The 24,500-nt window shown below is 54.0% G+C and overlaps 6 protein-coding genes and 1 pseudogene across 6 annotated transcripts, besides 5 other annotated features; 5 read left to right on the top strand and 2 right to left on the bottom strand.

The window, feature by feature from the left end:
• Nucleotides 1-24,500: part of a sequence feature (areas not merged during assembly with more than two copies in the genome that could not be assigned to a particular haplotype) that runs on past the window's edge.
• On the top strand, nt 908-1,918 carry Tc00.1047053510363.320 (mucin-associated surface protein (MASP), putative; the record flags this gene model as incomplete). Its single annotated transcript, XM_814058.1, has 1 exon — nt 908-1,918. One exon carries the CDS (start codon nt 908-910, stop codon nt 1,916-1,918), a length of 1,011 nt encoding a protein of 336 aa, XP_819151.1.
• Nucleotides 1,225-1,305: a sequence feature (CT-rich).
• Nucleotides 4,730-7,273, top strand: Tc00.1047053510363.310 (annotated as a pseudogene).
• Tc00.1047053510363.290 (uncharacterized protein) lies at nt 10,286-10,705 on the bottom strand (the record flags this gene model as incomplete). The annotated part of the gene is made up of 1 exon (XM_814057.1): nt 10,286-10,705. One exon carries the CDS (start codon nt 10,703-10,705, stop codon nt 10,286-10,288), a length of 420 nt encoding a protein of 139 aa, XP_819150.1.
• On the bottom strand, nt 11,239-12,681 carry Tc00.1047053510363.280 (mucin-associated surface protein (MASP), putative; the record flags this gene model as incomplete). The annotated part of the gene is made up of 1 exon (XM_814056.1): nt 11,239-12,681. The coding sequence occupies one exon, from the start codon at nt 12,679-12,681 to the stop codon at nt 11,239-11,241; it is 1,443 nt and encodes a 480-aa protein (XP_819149.1).
• Nucleotides 12,293-12,372: a sequence feature (GA-rich).
• Tc00.1047053510363.270 (mucin TcMUCII, putative) lies at nt 15,514-16,056 on the top strand (the record flags this gene model as incomplete). The annotated part of the gene is made up of 1 exon (XM_814055.1): nt 15,514-16,056. The coding sequence occupies one exon, from the start codon at nt 15,514-15,516 to the stop codon at nt 16,054-16,056; it is 543 nt and encodes a 180-aa protein (XP_819148.1).
• Tc00.1047053510363.260 (mucin-associated surface protein (MASP), putative) lies at nt 16,552-17,637 on the top strand (the record flags this gene model as incomplete). The annotated part of the gene is made up of 1 exon (XM_814054.1): nt 16,552-17,637. The coding sequence occupies one exon, from the start codon at nt 16,552-16,554 to the stop codon at nt 17,635-17,637; it is 1,086 nt and encodes a 361-aa protein (XP_819147.1).
• Nucleotides 19,003-21,480, top strand: Tc00.1047053510363.250 (trans-sialidase, putative; the record flags this gene model as incomplete). The annotated part of the gene is made up of 1 exon (XM_814053.1): nt 19,003-21,480. One exon carries the CDS (start codon nt 19,003-19,005, stop codon nt 21,478-21,480), a length of 2,478 nt encoding a protein of 825 aa, XP_819146.1.
• Nucleotides 22,355-22,375: a sequence feature (AT_rich).
• Nucleotides 23,211-24,500: part of a mobile genetic element that runs on past the window's edge.

Here is a 24,500-nt window from a genome sequence, read left to right as displayed (position 1 = left end):
TAAGGCGCATTTTGCCCACGGACCCTGCAGCCGCAGCAGCCTGAGTGGCGCTTTGCATATGGACGTGTGGATTGTTTCTCTCTTGTGAGGCCTTTTCTACTGCGTGTCATTCTCCGCTCGGGTACCGTGCCCGTGGCAGCAGCGGCGGCATCAAAAGAGCATTGCGTGTTTGGAGAGTCCTTGATTGAGTGCCTGTCTTACTTCTCTGTTCTGTCGATCGATTGTACCGTGTGCCGGCCAAACGGTTGACATGACGTTCTTCTGACGGCGGGGTCCACGTGACATGATGTTGCGTCGCGTGCTTCGGCGCGGGTGTGTGATTTCAGCAACGGTTTTTGGGCGGTTGCCTGTTGGGTCGTTGAGGGCGGCGTGGCGACGGGTGTGGATGGACCCGATTGTGTGCCGTGGCTGTTCGTGCGGGGGAGCCGCGGGAAGGAGGAGGCAGCGGAGCGATGGACTCACGAGGAGTGCGGTAGCGTGCAGCCATGAAGATTGGCGACAGGGTACTCACTGCCGCTGTGAGTTGCCGTGTGTGGTGTTTGTTTCTGTTATTATTGCTTTCGTTGTTGGATGTGGCCGCTGTGGGGGAAGACTTTTTTTTGCTTTTCTTTTTCACGCCGGTTTGGCATCCTTTTCTGCACCGGCATCACTGTGTTCCTGCCGTACTGTTGCGTCCTCCTTCTCTTCCATTGGGGGCAGCTGCGGGTGGGTTTTACATTCCGTGGAGTTGTGTGCCGTGCTGTCCGGTGTTTCATTGTTGCCTGTTCTTCCTGCGTGCACGCGTCCCCCATGGTCATGACAACAACCCTCATGCAAACGCTACTCCTCCTTTTCCATGCTGCTGATGTGTGTGTGTTCTTCTCATCCTCCTCTCTTTGTCCCTCCCTAGACTGTGTGTGCAGCCGTGATGATGATGACTGGCCGAGTGCTGCTGGTGTGTGCCCTCTGCGTGCTGTGGTGCGGTGCCGGCGGTGGTGAACCATCTGAAACACCTTCTCCAGCTCCTCCGGATACACCGCACGAAAAGAACCCTCAAAAAGAAGAAGAGACCTTCGTTGGCACTGGACAAGGTGTCAAAAATGATGAACCGGAAATACCACAAGCACCTGCACCAAAGGCGTCAGAATCACCGGTAGTGTCAGCGGAATCATTACAGGCACAACAATCCGGAGGAGGAGCATCAGTAACGGCAAGTGCAACGACGGACAACAAGGATCAAAATGCAAAAGAAGATAAAAAGGAGGAAGAAGCTAAGGATGACGACGAAGACGAAGAAGAGGAAGAGGAAGAAGAGGAAAAAGAAGATCGTGACAGTATACCTGATGGTCGTGAAGAGGAGACGGAAGTAATAATATCAGAGCAAGAGACAGAACAAGACAAAAAAAACGCAGGTAATCAGGCACCAACGGAGACACCTGGAGGTCCAACCAATAACGAAGAAATAAAAACAGCAACAACGCAAGTGAATGGACAGCCCAGCCCTGAGGATTTAGGGGATGTGAAACAATCAGAAGAAGTCCAAGGCGAAAAGGACTCAAACCACAATCCACAAACAAAGAGCGTTGCCTCCATCGCAGCCAAACAACAGAATGAACCATCTGCCGACCATGAAGAATCCAGGCCACCTTCACCCACGGCAAACGGTGATGCCGCCAATAAAGATTTTGACAAGAGCACTAAAGACGGCATCCCGAGCAATCATCCAGCAGCTGATGTTGCAGGGACGGCAGAGGGAAAACAAAATGAAAATAAAGATGCCAATCCGAAAGAAACACCGGTGACGGCCACAGCCATGAAAACTGCACGGGAGACGACTGGCGAGAGTGACGGCAGCACCGCGGTCTCCCACACCACCTCCCCTCTTTTGCTTCTTGTTCTTGTTGCGTGTGCGGCTGCGGCTGCGGTGGTGGCCGCGTGAGAGTGAGGGGGAGAGCCATGCACCGCCCGCACACACACTCGTCCTTCTCTCTCTGTGTGTGTCCCCTTGCATGGACTCTCGCCCTCGCCTCACCCCACGAGGCACACACATAATGTGCCCATTGTATATATGCATGCACACCCATACATGCCCGTTGGTGCTCTCTTTTGCACCACACGCACCGCTGCCGTCCTGCCTGGCTGCATGGGCGGAGCACCGTAACTGTTTTGTTTTGTTTTTATTGCATTGAGTGGGCGACCTCTCTCTCTCCCTGTGTGTGTGTTTCGCTTTACGGGAGCAATGAGAGTGTGTGCGCTGGTCGTCCCACGCTTCGGCTTTTTGTTTTGTTTTCCTTTCTGATTTTGTGGTTGAGTGCACCCATTCCGCGGCTGCGTGTGTGTGTGTGTGATGATATGAGTAATTTGCGTGTGCGCTATCTGCCTCTCTCTGCCCTTTGTTCCCTTTGAATTCTCTTCTGCCGCACAGCTACTCTGCAAGTATATCCACTGACATGCACACATACACACGCCATTATGCACACGCTGTGAACGCTGAAGGCGTGCGAGTACGGCCGCAACTGCAGCCCGTGCGGCCACTATCCTGTGCTGCAGACGGAGGATGGCTGTGATATATGTATTTCATCCGGACTATTGTGCATCGTCAATGCGTTTTTTGTTTTTGTTCCGCATCGTCTGAAATTCGCACATGCTTACGCAGCTGACACTGTGGTGCACATCGCGTGGGGATTGTATTGCTGGCATTAATGGGTTGGCTTCCTGCTGCATCGTCTTGCCCACACGATGGGGTGGAAGGCGGGTTTGTTGGATGCGCCGTGCCTCTGGCTTGAAGGGTGGAGGCGCTGCGCCCACATATTGTTTTTTTGGTGCCCGGCGTCACGAGGTGGAATGCCGAGTGTTGTATTGTATGAGACGTCGATGCCGTCGAAGCTGTTGCTGGTGTGGCGTCCATCACACGCATACAATCACTAGAAAACAAGTGACGGGCTGTGCGCGCTTCCTTCTGCGCGTGTGTGGAGTTTGGTGTTGTGGTTGCTGTGCTCTTTTGCCGTTCACTTGCCGCATTGTGGACGAGGTGTGTGTGTGTGTGTTTGCCTCACCACTACCGTGCCGCCCCAGCAACGCGCTGGATGGCGTGGAGGCCGTATTTCTGCTCTCCGAGGTGTCTTGTTGTAGGCGGCATGGACGACACGTGCGTGGGCCCGTTACCCGCAATACGTGGACCCTCCACACACTAACGATGCGATCGGCAGCTTTCATTTTTCATTGTTTCTGCGTCACGCTCCACGCTGGGCACTGGGCGAGGGCGGCGGAGCGGAATGTGGAGAATGCAGTAGCGTCAGCGGCACCTTGCCCGTCCCTGTCTGCCGCTTGCCGCGTCAGCGACGTCACAGTTGTTCTTAATTTGCTTGTCGCGGGTGCATTTTATTGAGGGCGCATTCTTCCGAGAAGGCCTGCATTTTTGCGCTCCTGGCATCCTCTCTCTTCAACTTGTGTTTCCGTTGCTTGCGAGCGACGCCTGTCCTGCGTGAGTGGTACTCCTCGTGCTTCTGCCTTGTTGCGACGGCGCCGTTCTCTGATTTACTTCTTCCGCTTCCTTTTCTTTTACGTTTGGAGGAGCGGAAGGACAGGAGCCAAGGAGGCAGTTTCACAATGAGTGGGGTGTACATTGCTGGCCCCGCTGTGTTCGACGTGGGCACGGGTGTGGCGTGCCAGGATCGTGTGCGCACGGCTCTGTGGGTACACTGCGCCGTGCCGCTCATTCCCGCTGACAAAGTGGCCCCAGGGGCTGGGGGATGCGGGTGAAGAAAATGGAGATGGTAAGGCGGCGCGACGCCGTCATTGCGGACCTGTGTCTGTTTTGCTTGGATGGGCCGGACTGCGGGACGGCGTTTGAATTGGGCCACGCTGCCGCCCTGGGAATGACGGTGCCGACATTTACTTTCGATTGGCGTTCCATGAGGGAGAAGTACGGCGCCGCGTGTGACGCGTCTGTGATGAGTGTGGAGGACTTTGGCCTTTCATTCAGTCTGATGCTCTGCGACGGTGCGGAGGCGTTTTACTCCTTCGACGCTGCCCTTCACCGCTTTCTGAGGCACAGCTCGGAATGTCGAGGATGCGACTGTGGGGATGTGCGCGAAGTTAGAGTTAATGCGTTGGGTCCTGGTGGGATTTTGTGCACGGCTTGGCGTGCATCCCCGACGCAATGGCCGGCGGATATTCCATGCCGTGTTTCTCAGCAACAGGGCAGGCGACTGGCTCCGTGCGGCACAGCTGAGTCTGGCGTGTGTGCCGCTGACTGTTGTCTGTTTAGTGCTTTTTCCGCTGCTTTTGTGTGTGGGCCGGAGATGTTGTCCTGTTGCCCACGAGGCGGGTATCCCTTTTTTTTTTTTGTTTTGGCTGTGAGCGCTGGCACGTCTGCTGGTGGTTGTGCGTCGACCTTTTTGAAAAAAAACACAGCCCTTCCACCTCGGCGTGTGTATGGTTGGAATAAATGATTGTTGCTGCAGTGGCATGCTGTGCACCCCACTGGCGTGTCTAATGTGTTTCCCTGTGCTCTTCTCCCCATTTATGACACACACACTTGAAAAGGAAAGCAAACAAGCGCGAATCGCTACTGTGAAATTCGAAGGCACTGAAAGAACCAACAGCACACACACCGCCCACACACACATATTTGTATGCTCTCACGTGTTGCAGCTGTGAAGGCACCCGCACACACAACCGTCGCCGTGTGACCGGATCCCGCGGAAGGAGGAGGGAAGGAAGAGAGAGTGAGCCGCAGAGGCCCAAAATGTCCCGGCGTGTGTTTACTTCCGCGGTGCTCCTCCTCCTCGTCGTGATGATGTGCTGCGGCACTGGAGGAGCTGTGAAAGGTGTCGAGCCAGCGTCAGGTCAGGAACCTATACCGAAGTCATCTTTTGCTTGGAGAGATACAACAGGTAATGAAACTGTGAGTTTGCTTCGTGGTCCCAGTCTTGTTGAGGTGAATGGTGATGTGTTTGCCGTTGCCGAGGCGCAGTGCAAGAAGGATCCAGACACCGTCTTTACTGGCATTGCATCCCAACTACTCTCGATGGAAACGGATAACAAACCGGAGGAAGTGCTGAAGAATGCAAAGGATAAAACACAAGTTCTGGAGGAAGGCGTTTCCCCAAGCAAGAAAGTAGATGTGAGCCGACCAACAACAGTTGTGAATGGAAGTGATATTTACATGCTTGTTGGAAAAAACAGCCATGAAGCGTCCGATAACTGTCAGGCTGACGCTGAGAACATCAAATCGGGAATATTGCTGGTGAAGGGTGAGGTCAGTGGTGAAGGCGACAAAAAAATCCGTTGGAAGCAAACTACTGGCGGTGTACCGTGCACTCTGGGCGAGAAACACAAATCCTTGTCACAGCTGATTGGCGGCGGTGGATCGGGTCTTAAGATGAAGGACGGTACGCTTGTGTTCCCAGTGGAAGGCACCAAAAAGGAGAAGGATGGAAAGACCGTTTCTCTGTTCCTATACCTGCAGGGTACTGAGAGCTGGACACTGTCGAAGGAGGTGCCTGCCGATGGCTGCAGTGATCCCTCCGTCGTGGAGTGGAAGGACAAACTCATGATGATGACTGCGTGTGATGGTGGCCGCAGGGTGTACGAGTCCGGTGACAAGGGGGATTCGTGGACGGAGGCACTCGGGACACTCTCGCGCGTGTGGGGCAACAGAAAGAGAAATGAGAAGGGCGTTGGAAGCGGGTTCACCACATCGACAATTGACGGTGTTGAAGATAAGAGAAATGTGATGCTTGTCACTCTGCCGGTGTATTCAAAGGAGGAAGACAATTCAAGGGGCGTACTCCATCTTTGGCTGACGGACAATACGCACATTGTTGATATTGGGCCGGTGTCCGAGGAAGATGACGCTGCGGCGAGCTCCCTGCTGTATAAAAGTGGAGATAATAATAATGAGGAGAAGTTGATTGCACTGTACGAGAAGAAGAAGGACGACGGGGAAAAACCATCACCCGGCATGGTCTCTGTGCGTCTGACTGAGCAGCTGCAGCGGGTGAAGGAGGTGCTGACGACCTGGAAGGAAGTGGACGAACGCGTCTCTAAGCTGTGCCCCACTGAAAGTGCTCTGGAGGACACCGCAACTGACACTGCCTGCAGCACTGTTAAGATCACGGATGGGCTGGTTGGTTTTTTGTCCGGCAACTTCTCTGGTAACACATGGAAGGACGAGTACTTCGGAGTGAACGCCACGGTAACTGGAGCTTCAACAGAGGCAAAATTGCATGCCGGCGGCGTGAGGTTCACAGGACGTGGTGCGTGGGCGGAGTGGCCTGTTGGCAGGCAAGGGGAGAATCAGCTGTACCACTTTGCGAACTACAACTTCACTCTTGTGGCGACGGTGACCATAGACGGTGAGCCGGAAGGAGATACACTTCCATTGATGGGTGCGAAGACTAATGACAGTGAAAATACAGTACTCCTGGGACTGTCATACAAAAAAGAAGGGAATTGGGCAGTGCTTTGCAGTGGCCAAACATCAGAGAAGCTCGGCAGCTATTTGGAGACAAAGACATCAAAACACCAAGTGGCCATTGTGCTACGGAACGGCACCAAGGGCTCTGCGTAACGTCGATGGTAAAAGTGTCGGAGATGAGTCACGTGTATTGAAAATTGCGGATTCGAAGGAGATCTCACACTTCTTCATTGGAGGGGATGGAAGCGGCGCAGGGAGCCAAGACGACGTGTCTGTGACTGTGAGGAACGTCCTGCTGTACAACCGCCCGTTGAGTTCCGCAGAGATTGGCGCCCTCAAACCGAATAAAGCCCCCATTTCACCTTTGGTAAAGGAGCCGTCGTCGCCTTCACCAGTTGCTTCTGCTTCCGTTGTATCTCACATCCCTTCGGTGGCCGCAACTGCTCAGATAGCCGGAACTTCGTCCACTCCCGCCGTAACACATCGCACGCAACAGAGACAGCCGATGGGGAGCAGTGGTGCGGACAGTGGCGGTGCATCCACATCAGCGGTGTCTGCTGTCAGCACTCCATCGGCAGAAAAGGACTCCGTAAAGCAGGTGGCGTCAGGAAAAACTTCCGATGGAGCTCAAACCGTGGATGGCGGTTCTACTGCTGATGGCGAGCCAACGATGGAGAAAAGAGAAGGAACGGATGTGCAGAAGGAAGAGGTACAGCCACTGAACAGGGAAGTGAATGCTACGGAGCTCAACAGCAGCCTCGGAAATTTGTCGCAGGGGAATAACACCGATGCCGGCACCATGTGTGGGAGCGGACTGCTGCCATCGCTGTTGCTTCTGTTGGGACTGTGGGGGATTGCGGCTCTGTGAGGAGTGACTGGCTGCCGCGTGGGACACTTGCGACCTCCCCTGCACCGACACACACGGTAATTAATTTATTTTCTTTAATAACTTTTTTTACTTCTTCCCTGTTTGCTTTGCTGTGCGTTTTATATACCCATTCCTTTTTTTTTTTTTTTTTGCTTTTCTGGGGGCAATCACTATGGACGTTTTTTCTTTCTACTCTGCCCTCTTTTAATTGTTTGTTGCTGCGCTCTTCCTGCGAGGGATGCCGTGTGTTTCCCGCCCAACTGCTCCACTCGCACACCCACCGACACGCTCATGACGACGGCCCTGTGCGCCTCGCCTGCTGCACGCATGAGGAGGGGCCGCGACGAACGGCGCGCTGAGGGAGCCGTGACGTGTGGGCGTGCGACGAGGGCCTGTGGGCGGAGCACACATTTCTTCCCTCTTGTTTTTTTTTTTGCGGCCAGGGCGGGCAGACACCCGCAGCGCCACACACACAGCCACACCCTGCCGCCGTGGTTTTCTTTTCTTTTGTTTTTTCTGTTGTTTTTTGTGGATGGTGCGTGCCGCCACCTTGCGTGATTGTTGAGGTTGGGGCCGTACTGCATGTATCGCTGTCATCCAGCTGTGCCTCTTGCTGTGTTGATGTGCCTCCCTGTGCTTCCCCTCCTTTTTTCCCCGTTTCTCCAGCACACATAAAAAAGTATTTGCACGGTGGTCTGCATGAATGCTCTTGGCGAACGTAGGGACGTTGGATTGCATCCAGTGCCGAGATGGCGAGGCAGCTGCGTTTCTGCCTGCGGTGGGAATCACGGTACCATTGGATGGATGTGTGTGGGACGCCTTTTGCATTGAGTTTGTGGCCGGCTGACGCGGCTGTGCGATGTCCGCCATGTGTGAGGGTGCTGCCTGCTCTTGGGGACATTCTCTCCCCCTTTGTATTTGCTCTGCCGGTTGTGGGCGTTGCTCGGTGTGTGCTGACGCGTGACGGATGGTGCCACGATGGCCTCTGACGATGACAGTCGCTGTGCTCTCGGCACACATCCACACACTCTTCCCTGTCTCTCTGTCGGAGTGATTGCAGCAGGGCATTGCTGCGAGCGTGATGGGGACACGACGGCTTCACCCCTCGAGAAGGTGCCACGCTCTGTCGGTTGTGGAGCGGCGAGGCGGTTTGCCTGCAGCCCGACTGACAGAACCGCACAGTCGTTTCATTGCGGCCACTTCGTCTGCATCACCCGCTGCGGTGGTGTCCGTAAGAGCCGCAGCCCCGATGAGGATGGCCTTGTAGTTGTCTGGTGGCTCATACCTTCATTCCCTGTGCTCCTCTTTTTTTCTGCTGCTCGACTGGCGCAGCAACAGCCCGGCATGGCTCTTCTGCAGGAGTGCAGGCACGAGAGTGCCCCAGCGACGAGGCTCATTGGCTGCGGTGACTTCCACCAGGCCTGCGGTGGGCGTGCCGGTGGCGTGGCCTTCTTGGTGCGCCACACCTTGCCGTGCGAGCGCCTGTAGCTCGTGGCACAAACTGCCTGGAGACCACCGCCTTCCGCGTGTGCCCACCGGCCTGCCCCAGCATGCACGCGGTGAACCTCTGCAGCCTTCCCACGGCAATTGCTCACGCTGCTCACTTTGCGAGCAACATTCGTCGCTTGGTCCTGCAGCGGTTATTTGCGACGTGAATTCACACCATGAGCTGCGTGACGGTCGCTCACCATCCAAGACGGCAGGAGAGGACCTCGTCGCCACCCCAATCGACATGGAGATTGGGCTGTCCGACGACCCGGCACAGGCAACGCGTATCAGCGGCCGCAGCGTATCGTTTCCCGACGTGACTGCGCAACGCGCACTGCGTGTCTCCCACTGGACGTCCACCCGTTTACATGGACTCGGACCACCATCTGCCATCCCACACTGCAGGGACGGAGGACGGCATCCCGCAACAGGCAGGCATGCTGCCACGACGGAAACATTTCACCGTTGTCCTGCGTGAAGCTGACTGTGATGCTTCCACCTCGGCGTGTGGAACAACTCTGGCCGCTGTGACCGCATGGTTTGAGATGCACCGCGGCACCGTACGAGCGGCAGCCGCGACATTCCCACAGGAACCTGGACGGACGGAATGGAGCAGGCCGAGTGTGTTGCAGCGGCAGCCTGTCACGAGCTGAAGTGCACCGCAAACGGGAGGACCGCAATAATGCCCTTCGTCGTGGCTTCTCCATGCTGCCAGAGGTCCGTGCGAAACAGCTTGGTGCCCTCTCGATCCCAAGGCCTGTGATGCCCCGAGGCATGGCGGCGCCACGTCCCTGCCCTCTGGGATCGGCTGTGCTGCAGTGCTGTTGGGACCGCGTCTGTGCTCTGCCTCCGCCGGAACTTCTTCCCGACGTGAGCACCGCCACTCCTTACGGACCAGCAAGCGGCTGATGGACGTCCTCCTGCCCACTCTTCGGCAGACCGGCACGCGCCCTGCGGATCACAAGCAACCCTTTATGTCGGTGGTGCTGCTCCTCCTCTCTGAAGAGGCAGGACTGCCCCGACCTCCTCCGGAACCTCCACCTGGCGTGTCCACGGCACCTCCTCGTAGGATGACGAGCAGCGGATCAACGTCGCCCTGCCCAAGCTGCAGCAGCGTCTTCTCGTCCGTCCACAATACGAAGGCACACGCCCGACGCAATAACCCTGGCACTCCAATCGTTGCAGAAGGCCTCACATGTGGATTCTGCGACAGCTCCACGGTCTCCCCAACAAGTGCCTCACGCGCAGGTCACCACCAAAAATGTCAAGCGTATCAACGAGCAAAAAACGGACAACGCACCTCTGCAAGCTCCAATGACAGCCGTAGCCCTTCAGCCACTCCTCTGCTGCAGCCCCCACCAGCCGCTGAGCCACCGACAATCCACAGGAGGCCCTGCCGCACACGCTGTGGGAACACCCCGTCCTCGACAACTGAGCATCGACTATTTGGGAACACCACCTCTCGCACGACAGCACCGTTCAAGAGGGAAAAACTGGCCACATCGCTACGGACAGCCCGCAGGCCATTAACGAACAGTGGCTGCAAAGTATAACGAAACAAATACTTCCCTTTTCTCAGCATAGAAAAACGTCAACTTCACACTCGCAATTGCCAACAATGAATTCATTGCGCAATACCGCTCTGAGCTGCAATACTTCCTGGTGCCATCCAGGTCCCTTGTCGACACATTGATGCGGGTGGGCGCCCACCCATTCCTCCTAATGACGCTGCATTTCTGCGACGCACCCTCAGATCCAAAGGGCACGTCCCTCACCACAGCCGGGATCGACTTCGCCCTGTCCGCACGCATCGCTTTGTCAGAGGAGCAGGAGTACGTCAGGCTGGCAGCAAAGCACCCGCCGGCACAACACATCACAACCAGAAGCACTACCAGAAGCACCAGCAGCACTGCAGACCGTGGGGTGACGTGGATCAACTGACGCATGCTGTACGTAACAAAAAATACTTCATGGCTTGAGAAGAATAGGAAACACTGACAATACCTCAAAAGAAAAGAAAAAATAAAAAACAGAGTTTATGCTTACGCAGTCAAATCAAGCCAATCAAAAAAAAAAAAGTAATGGGTGCGCTCAACCACAACACAAGTAAAACAATAAAAGAAAACAAAACAAAAAGCCGAAGCGTGGGACGACCAGCGCACACTCTCATTGCTCCCGTAAAGCAAAACACACACACACAGGGAGAGAGAGAGAGATCGCCCACTCAATGCAATGAAAACAAAACAGAAACAGTTACGGTGCTCCGCCCATGCAGCCAGGCAGGACGGCAGCGGTGCGTGTCGTGCAAAAGAGAGCACCAACGGGCCTGCATGGGTGTGCATGCATATATACAGTGGGCACATTATGTGTGTGCCTCGTGGGGTGAGGTGAGGGCGAGAGTCCATGCAAGGGGACACACACACAGAGAGAGAAGGAAGAGTGTGTGTGCGGGCGGTGCACGGCTCTCTCTCCCTCACTCTCACGCGGACGCCACCGCAGCCGCAGCCGCACACGCAACAAGAAGAAGAAGCAAAAGAGGGGAGGTGGTGTGGGAGACCGCGGTGCTGCCGTCACTGTCACCAGGCTTCGTAGTATCGTTTGTTTTGGCGTCGGCGGGTGCTTTTTCTGTTTGTGTTGCTGCATCACCGGCTGTAGAAGCAAGGTTTGTATAACCAGTTTCGGAGTTCTTGTGTGTTCCTTCGGATTTAAGCACTCGAGCATTGCTATTATCCGCGTCCGCATTTCTCTGGTCATCGGCACCGCCACTTGCGGGAATGGGTGATGCTGTTGTTCGCGCTGGACTGTTTTCCTCTGCCACATCATTCCCTGAAGGCTGTTCCACCGCTTTGGACTCCGTTTCGTTTTCTGACGGCAATTTTTCATTCTTTTCTTCCTTTGAGTTCTGTGCGACGTTTGTTGCTGTACGGCTTCCTTCTCCTGCTGAAAAACTCGGTGCTATTGATTTTTCTTCTGATGTTGCTGCTGCTAATCGTTCTGGTGATGGTGCTGCCGGTGATTGTGTTAATAGTGGCGTTGGTTGTTGTACGGGCGGCTTGCTGGCGGCAGACGACGCCCTGGAAGGAATTCCTGTCTCCACGGTATTCTGCACCTTTTCTTTTACGGTTGTGACCTCCTCTATGTCTGGACTATATTCTGTGTCCTGTTCAGTGGAGGACTGCTCTTCTGCTTTTGGTTGTGTTATCGCGGGTGCCTGTGGTTTGGGCAGTGAGGGTGCTGGAAGCGTCGTTCCTGAATGCACACCTGTTTCTGAGAAATTATTCTTCTGAGACGGTAAAGCACCGTCGGGATTCTGCAAACCACCAGCGGCAGCATTGGGAAGGGGAGACGGAGAGTTCACGACAGGACCAGGAACCTCCAAATTCAAATCTTCAATTCCGTTAGGACTTCCATTCGATCCGCCATCATCAACACCAGAAGGACTACCACCACCGACTCCACTGAGACCAGATGCTGTTGGTATTGTTGCTGCCACCTCTTTCGATGAACTTTCGGATTTCCCGGCTTGTGGCGTATCTTCTTTTTCTTTACTTTTCTCTTTTTCTTCTTCATCATCATCATCATCATCCGTTTCTGCTTCTTCCTCTTCTTCTTCAAGACCGTCATCATCACCCACATCTTCCTCTTTTTTCTTCCCAACTCTTTCTGTTGTTGTTCCTGTGACTGTCCCCTCTTGCAGATTGGAATTAATTCCATTATTTTTGTCCAAAGAATGCCCCGCGCTGTCAGGACCTCGTTCACCAGACTCCGGCAATCCCTTTGGAGCTTTTTCACCGACACCAGACAAATGCTGTGAATCAACCAATGTTTCATCGTTCATTTCGGCACCGCCTCCACCCGCACCGCACCACAGCACGCAGAGGACACACACCAGCAGCACACGGCCAGCCATCATCATCGCCATCACTCCTGTCACTTGCGTGTAGCCTTCAGCACAAACTAACTCCCCGTCAACGCAGAGTGAAAGCAAAAGGAGAGACAAGTCACACAGCCACCCCACAGTCACAAATGACAATGCACACACCATGAGGCAGTTGGAATCCGTACAATTGCAGAACTTACATACCGCCCTGCAATCCAGAAGTTTTGCAGGGAAAAACAGAGTTGAGAGTCCGGAGGGACTCCCAAAAAATGAAAAAAATATGAAACATCGATCAGGCACGACTTTCATTTCATGTGCCAGGCAGCAAAATGTAAACGACCACTGGTTAGTGTATACTTAATGCATGGACTGAATAAAGCAAAAAAAGATCGTACTGTTCCGTGAGCCCACACAAAACACTCTTCACATTTCATGCGGCATCCGGCGTGTTCCTCCAATCCTCCTCTTATGCATTCCGTGGGACGCACAGCAATGAAATCGACACCGCGTGTGAGCAACGGAAGGAAACAAAAGGTGAAACACGTCACTCCTGACAAAGTACGACAAGCAACCATTGGGGAAAAACACAGGGATGCTGATTATTCCAATAGGGGAAAGCAGAAAAAATGAATAAATAAAATTAAATTCAAAAACCTAGATTATTGACAAAACTCAGTGGGTAATGCTGGCAAGCTGCACAGTTATTGTTCCACGAAAAGCCGCAGTTCCACCCTCCCTCACACCTCAGCAGAGCGCCGCAGTGACCCACAGCCCTAGAATCAGAAGCAACAACACCCGAGACACACACCCATGCATGGTGCTGTCACCAATTTCAGCCATGGCCAACAAATCCGTGAAATGCCCGTGCTCACAAAAACCGTTGCTCAGAAGCGATGCTGCGTTGTGCTCCGATGGGATCTCTGATTTCCCAGACGTTGTGCGCAAATAATCCTGTGCGGCATCAGCGCCACCTGACACGTTATCACTCGTTCAACATTTGCTAGGGCTGTTCTGGGCTCAGGCGTGGCTGTTGCACCATCCAAGGGCATTAGATCACTGTTGCTGAGCGAATCGCGGTCGCTTCCCGTGCCCATGGCAGTGCGGGCATACGTGCCCTATTAGTGCTCAACGTGTTGTTAGTCGCTGGCAACTGTGTTGGCGGTGGACGGCTCGTCTTCTCTTGCTGAGCATGCGTCTGGATCCGCTGCGCTGCCACTCGACTCCCAGGACAGCCGAGCTCCCTGTGGGGCCTCACCGCGCAGCTGCTGGCAGCCTCGCATGCTTCTGCCGTGCGGAGTGTCCTGCCACCGAGCATGGCCCCAGACAGTTCCCAGTTCCCCGCCTGGCAGCATCCCAATCGCCCACACGAGTTCCTGCCGCCACAGACTCCCTCTCGGCGATGGAGTCGCTCCGCCTTGGCTCGCTGGCGGTGCACGACGACGTCACCGAGGAGATTTGTACCGTGCTGCTTTCACTGGCGGATCGAGGTCGCACTGTTGACTCCACATTTTCCCCATGACACTGCGGAATCCCACGCAACGTGACAGCGGACGCCGACGCCGTCATGGCACGATCCCTCCCGCAGGACTGCGTCACTGCCTGGCACATGGACTTCCCCACTGCAGTCAGGCGGCCGTACTGAAAGAAATTCCAGGAGGAAAAGGAGGGCGCGCACACCGCGTGACAGGCGCCTGTCGGTGTGGCGAGGACTCTGTTCCTGGTGCTGACCCGGACATCGTGCGCCGAGTGGCGGCACCGCGCACAGGCACGATGCCACACCTGCCCGCTCTTCGACAGGCCTGCGCGCGCCCTGCGGATCACAAGTGACCTCTGTGTCGGTGGCGCCGTCCCTTCTTACTGAGGAGATCGGCCTTTTTCTGCCTCCGCCGGAAACTCTTCCAGACGAAAACTCCGCAACTCCTTGTTGACCAACGAGCGGCGGATTGACATTCTCCTGCCCAAACTGCCGCAGAGTGCGTTCTTTTGTCAACAATATGACGGCACATGCCCGACGTGCTCGGCCTGGCGTCATAATAGTTTACGAGGCCTCACATGCGGATGCCGCAATGGCTCCGGCGTCTTCTTAACAGGCACCTCGCGCGCAGGTCGCCACCGAAGTCGCCAAGCATGCCAGCAGGCAAGAAACGCAGGAAGCACGAACGCGGACACTCGAGATGGACCCGGCTCTTCCGCCACCGCCTCATCACAGACGCCATGGGCTGCTGATTCCCGACGGACCACGGGAGACTCCGCCTCATCCACTGTAGGAATGCCCCGTCATTGAGAGTATGGACTGCGACTGTTTGGGACTGCCCCAGCCTGCACGACGGTCCGTTTACGACGGAATGATTAACACTTTTGTACGGACAGCCCTTGCGCTATTTACTCATTCCGGCGCGAGGAAAACAATATAAAAAGTTATTTTTGTGATGGATATTGGCTGCACTTCTCGTGGAACAACAATCCACGTGGTGTGCGGGTATCTCTCCTTTAATTGTTACTTTGCTTTTGTGTTGCTGTGTGCGCTGCGTCTCCTCTTGTGTGTGTGCGTACCCTCCGTGAGGGGTGCCGACACGACGGACCGCTCTCGCCGTATGTGCATGCGGTGGAGCCTTGTGTGTCGCTCCTGTTTGCTTCCCCCTCCTCCATCTGTGTGCTGGTGTTGCGGCAGGGCTGTGTGTGTGTGTGCCTGCTGCCGTGGATTGGAGTGTGTGTTGTGCGTGGTGTGCGGCGTACGGTGCATGCCTGGCTGCTGCCCTCTCCTCATGTGGTTTGTCCTCTGTGTGTGTCTGCCGCACCTCTCGTCTCCCCTGTTGCTCTCCATGTCCCTCACTGTGCAGATCAGCTCCACACCACTGAACGACCACACTCACGATGATGACGTGCCGTCTGCTGTGCGCCCTGTTGGTGCTCGCCCTGTGCTGCTGCCCTTCCGTGTGCGTGACAGCAGATGTTGATGGTAAATCTGATAATTCTGGAGGACACTCCGGTCTAAAGGAAAATGAGACGGAGGAACCAAAGCAGGTAACGGATCCGCAGAGTACACTTTCTCCTCTGTCAAAGGTAAGTGAGGTAGTGAAATTAACAGCGGAGTCACAAGGTGATCGCATCCAGGAACAGGAAGAGGAACCCACTAACGAAGAGGCGGATGGTGGTGAGACCGATAACGCAAAAGACCAAAATCAAAAAACTAATGCAATAAATACGACAACCACTACGACCACGACACAGCCACCAACTACAACGACCACGACAACACAGGCACCAAGCACTAAGACTACAGAGGCGCCAACCACGACGACCACCCGCGCACCGTCACGTCTTCGGGAAATCGACGGCAGCCTCAGCAGCTCTGCGTGGGTGTGTGCCCCGCTGCTGCTCGCCGCATCCGCGCTGGCGTACACCACTCTGGGCTGAAGAGGTGTGTGTGGGCTGTGCGTGCCAGCACTCAGCCACGGGGATTTGTACGCGTCCACTGTGGTCCGATGTAAATAAATAATAGAAAATAATGATTTTGTTTTGCTTCAATTGCTTCCGCTGCCGTGCTGTGTGCTCTGTATTGCTGCTCCCTGTATCCGTCACTTTGAAAACATGCCAGACGCACTCATATGCACTGCACGCATACAACTGTTTTCGTATATGCATGCACGCTCGAGCTATTTGGTGCATTTTCCTTTTTACTGTTTTTCTTTTGCTGATTTTTTTCCTTGGTTTTGTTTTTCCTTGTCTTGTGTTTTTCTTGTTAAATTATTACGGGGCGTTGTGCTTTTTTTCACTTTCATTGGTTCAATGTTTCTCATGAAATGCGTGCTGCTGCTGCTGGTGTTTTTTACTGTGCCGCGTCTTTTCCTTTTGCTCTGCGTTGACGGGGAGTTAGTTTGTGCTGAAAGCTGCACGCAAGTGACAGGAGTGATGGCGATGATGACTGGCCGTGTGCTGCTGGTGTGTGCCCTCTGCGTGCTGTGGTGCGGTGGTGCGGTGGAGGCGGAGGGTGATGTTGTTACTGAACTACAAGGTGAACCATCGAGGGTTTCACAGTCTCCATCTAAGGGTGACCATGAAGAAGAACCGGATGTGCGAAAGCCAGTCGGTGGAGTGTTAAACACCTCAGGGGAACCGTCAGATGCGCAAGACTTAACGAAGGTCAGCCCTCAAAAAACATCTGTCAAACAAACACCAAGAGATAATGTTGGGGCGGCAGGGAAAGAAGAACCAGTAGAAGCAAAGAGGGTGAGAGATGAAGAAACAAGAAGTGATGGAGAAGAACAACCAAAAGATCATTCAGATGAAACGCAGGAAAGCGATGGTCCAAAAGAAGACAAAAGGAACCCATCTCCAACACCAACAAACAAAATGTTGACCAGTGAAGATCCAGCAGCAAAACATGCAGGACAGGCGGGCCAAGCAATAAGACCGCCACCATCACCAGTACCTGATGTAACTCGACCCAGTGGCAGTTCTCGAGGTGACTCTTCAGTTTCTCCTCTTTCTACGGCTGGCTTTTCATCATCCTCTGCCCTCGATGTCCCACTTGTTCAGAGCAAACAACCTTCAGAAAAGGGTCTACAGTCGGAAGCAATGTATCTTGGAACTGCATTGCCCAACGAGCATCCACAGGAGAGATCAGAATCCAAAGCAAAACGGGGCTTCTCTACTTCAGAAGAAGTCACAGAAAGTCCAGATGATAGTGGAGATGCAGTTGAAAAGGAGAAAGAGAAGGGAAATGTCGGACCGAAATTCACTACAGGCCTATCTTCTACTACCAGCAACCCACCAGTAACACAAACAACTCCACGATCACCATCTGCAGAACCATCACCAACAGACACGGAACTTCAGGCAGGAGAAGAAACCTCAACAGAACATGTCACCATCACCAAGAGAAATAACACGACGACGCCTGGCGACAGCGACAGCAGCACCGCGGTCTCCCACACCACCTCCCTTCTTTTGCTTCTTCTTCTTGTTGCGTGTGCGGCTGCGGTGGTGGCCGCGTGAGAGTGAGGGGGAGAGAGCCATGCACCGCCCGCACACACACTCTTCCTTCTCTCTCTGTGTGTGTTTCCCCTTGCATGGACTCTCGCCCTCACCTCACCCCACGAGGCACACACAATAATGTGCCCATTGTATACATGCATGCACACCCATGCAGGCCCGTTGGTGCTCTCTTTTGCACGACACGCACCGCTGCCGTCCTGCCTGGCTGCATGGGCGGAGCACCGTAACTGTTTCTGTTTTGTTTTTATTGCATTGAGTGGGCGACCTCTCTTTCTCTCCCTCTGTGTGTGTGTGTGTGTGTTTTGCTTTACGGGAGCAATGAGAGTGTGTGTGCTGGTCGTCCCACGCTTCGGCTTTTTGTTTTGTTTCTTTTTGATTTTGTGGTTGAGTGCACCCATTCTGCGGCTGTGTGTGTGATGATATGGGTAATTTGCGTGTGTGCTATCTGCCTCTCTCTGCCGTTGCTTTCTTCAGACTCTCTTGTGGCGCACAACTGCTCTGCAAGTATAGGCGATGCCAAACACACACATGCCATTATGCATACGCTGTAGAGCGGCGTGATTTCTGAGGACGCACACAGAAGGTTCTGGCTGCGACGTCCCTTGCGAGGAGGGAGGACGGGAGCCTGCGATTTATTTTTTGACACGTTGCTGGTGTGCAGTCGATTGGGTGGTGTGGCTTAAGGTGCCTGGGACAAGTGCGCATTGCTTCTCGTCCAGCTGCTGCACGTGCCGATGTGTACCTCCTATGCTGTGTATACTTTGGTCAGGGGTCCTCCGGCTGTCTGGGGTGATGTGCGTTGGAGGGTGCGTTGGAAGGGTGAACAGTAAAACGACTGGCTACAGCGCGCAGGTGCTGCGAAGGACGGTCGTGTTCTTTTGCATTCTGCCGGTTGCTTTTCTGGGTGTGGGAGTCGCTCGGTGTGTGCTGACGCGGGAATAACACACCCGCCGTGGCTTTTACTGCTGGTGGCAGTCGCTTTTTGTTCCCGGTGCGCTGTTCTTCCGTCTCTTTCCGTGTGTCTGTGTGCGTGAGTTGTTGTTGTTGGGAGTGACTGCGGCGGGGATGATGGTGCCACTCACTGCGGATGGGTGGCGGTGGTTATTCTTTCACCCCTTTTTTCATTAATCGGTTTGTATTCATTTCTTTTACTCTCTTACGTAGGAGAAAAACAAGCGCTAAACGCCACTGTGCAATTCGAAGGCTCTGAAAGGACCAACAGCACACACACCGCCCACACACACATATTTATATGCTCTCACGTGTTGCTGCAGTGGAGGCACCCGCACACACAACCGTCGCTGTGTGAACGGATCCAGCGGAAGGAGGAGGGAAGGAGGAGAGAGTGAGCCGCGGAGGCCCAAAATGTCCCGGCGTGTGTTCACTTCCGCGGTGCTGCTCCTCGTCGTGATGATGTGCTGCGGCAGTGGAGTTGCGCAAGGTGACGGGCCATCGCTACCTCAGGAATCTTCACTGGATAAACGTTTTGTTTGGAGAGATACAACAGGTGATGAAACAGTGAGTTCGCTCCGTGGTCCCAGTCTTGTTGAGGTGAATGGTAAAGTGTTTGCCGTTGCCGAGGCGCAGTGGACGAAGGGTGAAAACAGCTTTACTGGGATTGCCTCGAAGCTCCTGACGTTGACTGACGAACCATCAAAAGAGGAGTTGGATGCAAATAATCTGAAGACACAAGTACTGGAGGAATGTCCTGCCAATAAAGAAGGGACATGTAGTGCCGGTAGCGAAGAGAAATGCGGCTGCCGTGTGGCAGATCAGGAATCTGATTCTCCGAACGAGAGGAAAGTGCACGTGAGCCGACCAACAACAGTTGTGAATGGAAATGATATTTACATGTTTGTTGGAAACTACAGTCGGACAGCTGCCACTGGTCATGAAGAGGGCGGGACAGATCACTGGGGACTTTTGCTGGTGAAGGGTCAGGTCAGTGGTGCGGTAGAAGAGGAAAAAAGAATTTGTTGGAACGATACTCACGCTATTCCATTGACTCTAGGCGACCAACACAAAAGTTTGACAGCACTGATTGGCGGTGGTGGATCGGGCGTTAAGATGAACGAAGGTACGCTTGTGTTCCCGGTGGAAGGCACGAAAAAGAAGGAGAATGATGGCGCAGAAAAAAATGGAAAGACCGTTTCGCTGGTCCTATGCTTGCAGGGTACTGAGATTTGGAAGCTGTCGAAGGAGGTGCCTGATGATGGCTGCAGTGATCCCTCCGTCGTGGAGTGGAAGGACAAACTCATGATGATGACTGCGTGTGTTGGTGGCCGCCGCAGGGTGTACGAGTCCGGTGACAAGGGGGAGTCGTGGACGGAGGCACTCGGGACGCTCTCGCGCGTGTGGGGCAGCAAAGAAAACGGAAATGTGAAGGGCGTTAGAAGCGGTTTCATCACAGCGACGATTGACGGTGTTGGCGGTGCTAAGAGAAACGTGATGCTCGTTACTCTGCCGGTGTACCCCGAGAAGGAGAAGAACGAAAACGAAAATGGAAAGGGTGAACTCCATCTTTGGCTGACGGACAACACGCACATTGTTGATATTGGGTCGGTATCCAGTGATGATGACGTTGCCGCCAGCTCCCTGCTGTACAAAAGTGGGAATAATAATGATGAGGAGGAGTTGATTACACTGTACGAGAAGAAGAAGGGCGAATCGTCATCCGGTATGGTCTCTGTGCTCCTGACTGCGCAGTTGAAGCGGGTGAAGGAGGTGCTGACGACCTGGAAGGAAGTGGACGGACGTGTCTCCGAGCTGTGCCCCTTTGAGAATGCTAAGAACGATGCCCCAACTGACAATGCCTGCAGCGCTGTTAAGATCACGGATGGGCTGGTTGGCTTTTTGTCCGGCAACTTCTCTGATGGCACATGGAGGGACGAGTACCTCGGCGTGAACGCCACAGTAAGTAAACGAAAGAATGGGGTGGGGAAAAAGGATAATGGCGTGACGTTCAAAGGACGTGGTGCAGGAGCGGAGTGGCCTGTTGGCAGGCAGGGAGAGAATCAGCTGTACCACTTTGCGAACTACAACTTCACTCTTTTGGCGACGGTGTCCATCCACGGTGTGCCGGAGGAGGGAGATACCCCCATTCCATTGATGGGTGCGAAGATGAATGACGACAGTGAAAATACAGTTCTCCTGGGACTGTCGTACAAAAGAGAGGGGAATTGGGCAGTGCTTTGCAGTGGTCAAACAACCAAGAAGCACAGCAACACTTGGGAGCCACAGACACAGTACCAAGTGGCCATTGTGCTAAATAACGGCACCCAGGGCTCCGTGTACGTCGATGGTCAGCGTGTCGGAGATGAGTCATGTGTATTGAAAAGTAAGGATCCGAAAGGAATCTCCCACTTCTACATTGGAGGGGATGGAGGCAGCGCAGAGGGTCAAGAAGGCTTTTCCGTGACCGCGACGAATGTCCTGCTCTACAACCGCCCGTTGGATGGCACTGAGATTACCGCGCTTGCCAAAAATAAAATTACCATCCCGAAGCCGGAAGGTCCGAATACATTGATGGTGGACACTCCTTCGACAGTGGTGAGCGGACCAGTTGCACAGAAAACCGTGTCCGTGTCCACTCCTGGCGGATTCACGGTGAATCATGAGTCGAGCGCAAGCTCTGGAGAGGTTGCGGAGACGGTGGGAGGAACGAATGCGCAGGGAGAGGAGGGAATCCATTCACAGGACGGGGAAGTAAATGCTGCGGCACTCAACAGCAGCCCTGGAAATTTGTCGCAGGGGAATAACAGCGATGGCGGCACCATGCGTGGGAGCGGACTGCTGCCGCTGCTCCTCCTTCTGTTGGGACTGTGGGGGTATGCGGCTCTGTGAGGAGTGACTGGCTGCCGCGTGGAACACTGCGCCCTCCCGAGCACAGAATTACTTCTCCGGGAACTAATATCTCTCATAAATCTTTTTTTTGCGTATTTTAAATTTATTTTCCTGTTTGCTACTTTCTTAAAATTCTTTTTTTATTTTTATGTGTATGTTGCTTTTTTTCACATCCCTTTTCTGCTTTCGGAGGCAATCACTGTGGACGTTTTTTATTTTCTACTCTTCCCTCTTTTTAATTGTTTCTTCTGCACTCTTCCTGTGAGGGTTGCCGTGTGTTTCCCGCCCAACTGCTCCACTCGCACACCCACCGACACGCTCGTGACGACGGCCCTGTGCGCCTCGCCTGCTGCACGCATGAGGAGGGGCCGCGACGAACGGCGCGCTGAGGGAGCCGTGACGTGTGGGCGTGCGACGAGGGCCTGTGGGGCGGAGCACACATTTCTTCCCTCTTGTTTTGTTTCTTTGCGGCCAGGGCGGGCAGACACCCGCAGCGCCACACACACAGCCACACCCTGCCGCCGTGTTTTTTTCTTTTTTTTGTTTTTTCTGCGCTCACTCTCCCGATGGAGTGACGCGACTGCCGTCATGTCTGCGTGCTTCTCTCAGTCCCCACACACACGAGTGACTGTGCTCTGCGGGCCGCACTCACGCGCCGATGGGAGGGCTGAGGGGAGCAGCAACACGCAGATGGCCCCGTGAAATATAAACGATGCGCGGACACACGGAGGGTCGGACGGCTGAAAGACATTTAAATACCTTTTAATTTTATTTTGCGGGCAAATTATGCAGACAGTTTGGTGTGGCCACACGGCAGCCACGCGATTTTCTTTTTATTATTTTAAATTTGTGTGGAACAGTAATGGACGATTTCTTATTTATTTATAATTATTTTGTGTGATGGGGTTTGTGTAAGTTGAAGGTTTCTTTTTTTGTTTTAAATAAATCTTGTGTGAATTGCCGCTGCTTGGGCTGCGTTGCAATCATGAGTTTGAGCGGTCTTCTTGTTGTTGTTTCCGTTATGCGTCTCCGCTGTATATTTTTGTGCGTCCCTCCACATACTCTGCTTTCTTTTTTCTACTTTGCTTTTTGTTTCTGCAGACACACACGCACAAGATGCACATTGCAGTGGATTTGAATGCTCCTTTTGCAGTGCGTGCTGGCAGTTGCGTGTGGCGGCTGTTGTCTTCTTTCGTGGGCATGAAGGGAGGAGAGGGAGTGCGCAGCCCGAGTCTCCTTTCTTGCGGGTGTGGAGCACCGCGTGTGGCTGGTGTGGTGGGTGCTCGCTCCGTGTGCGTGACGGCGACAGGAGACGGTAATAATGATAACAGCAGTCCTCCAACCCTAAGGCAAGGAAACCGGATTCTACAAAAAATACGCCGGGCGCATTACAGCCAGATGGTGGGGAGACCGGTAAGCCACAGAGAGAGAGTGGGGGAGACAGTGAGGAAGGTTTGAAAATTCCAGAACCTTCTTTGCCAAAGGAAGCAGGCACAGCCATCACTGGACACACACCAGTTCCGCCAGAGACAATGAATTCGGCTAAAGATAATCCCGAGACACCAAGCTTAGCAACTCAGTCTCCACACACACAAGGTGCGACCGGTATGTCAGATGCACAAAATAAAAAGGCGCAGTAAAATACACAAGGCGACGAGAATCATAAGACAAGGATATCAAACGAGAGGATGAAAGTGCCAAATACGGCCAACAATAAGGCCACAACAACGCTATGGGTCAGCCAGCCACCTCAACGTGGCGCCAGGGTCTAGTACTCTTTGCTAGAGAGGAAGCTAAGCGCCTGCTGCCCATCTGCTGCCCGCGGAGAGGCAGGAGGCGCCGCACAAACGGGTCGGAAGGGCACCAGATGTTGGAGCCATTTACATGGCTGCCCGCGGAGCGGTATTTTCATCCGCTGCTGAATTCCATCGGCGCTTATCAGCGCTATACATACCGTTTGCGTGCCGTATGCGACGCGCAACGACAAAAGCTACTGCTAAGCGGAGACATTGAGCAGAACCCAGGCCCCATAGCAGTACTCCAGATGAACGTTTCTTGCCTCACGCCGTCAAAACTCGCAACATTAATGGCGCAAGGAGCAGACATAATAGCCATTCAGGAGACTTGGAAGTCGTCAGAGCAGATCGCCAGCATGCACACTGGAGATTATGTGCTCCATGCACAGTCGCGCATCGGCAAGGGAGGCGGTGTGGCGGTGCTGGTGCGGAAAACTCTCCGCTCCAAGCGTATACCTCTCACCATCCCCCAGCATGACGCCAGCCATGAAGTGGTGGTGGTCCAGGTTGCTCTGGACCAGGACCGTGATCTTATTGTAGCGAGTGCCTATATGAGACCACCACCGCAAGTAACGCAATCCTTCAGGCGGTTAGTAAACTGCCTTCCAGCCTTGTCGCCGCTCCTGCTGTGTGGGGATTTCAACATGCATCACCCACAGTGGGAGCCATTCTTGGAGACTTCTCCAAGCGAGGTTGCTGCAGAATTTTTAGAACTGTGCACGGATGCGGGACTCACCTTGGTTAACACCCCTGGTGAGATCACGTATGCCCGTGGCACAAGAAAACGATCCTGTATCGATCTGACATGGTCAAAGCATTTGACTGTGTCGGATTGGTCAGCTTCTGTGTCGCCGCTTAGTGATCATTATATGCTGACATTCACGCTGCATCAGGCATTTAAGGACACCATACCTTCGGCACCCCCTTCGGCACCTAAGTTTTTCTACAGTTGGGGGAAGTGCAAGTGGGATTTATTCGTCAAGGACTTCGACGCACAACTTCCGGCATACGACTATAAAAAGCAGTCCACAGGCATTAAGGCTTTCACGAGAGCGCTTATAACTTCGTATCGACGACATTGCCCCCGCGGCATGCACAAGGACGGTCCCAGGCTTTGGGACGACACTCTCATGGAAGCAGAGCGGATTGCTGCCGACAGCAAGGCCCGCTATCTACAGTTACCGACGCCCAACCGTGAGGCAGAAATGCAACGGACAAGGAGTC

This window comes from Trypanosoma cruzi, genomic scaffold (genome assembly GCF_000209065.1).
Source record: "Trypanosoma cruzi strain CL Brener 1047053516723 genomic scaffold, whole genome shotgun sequence".
Classification (NCBI taxonomy): Eukaryota; Euglenozoa; class Kinetoplastea; order Trypanosomatida; family Trypanosomatidae; genus Trypanosoma; species Trypanosoma cruzi.
This window is presented reverse-complemented; position numbering and strand designations above follow the sequence as displayed.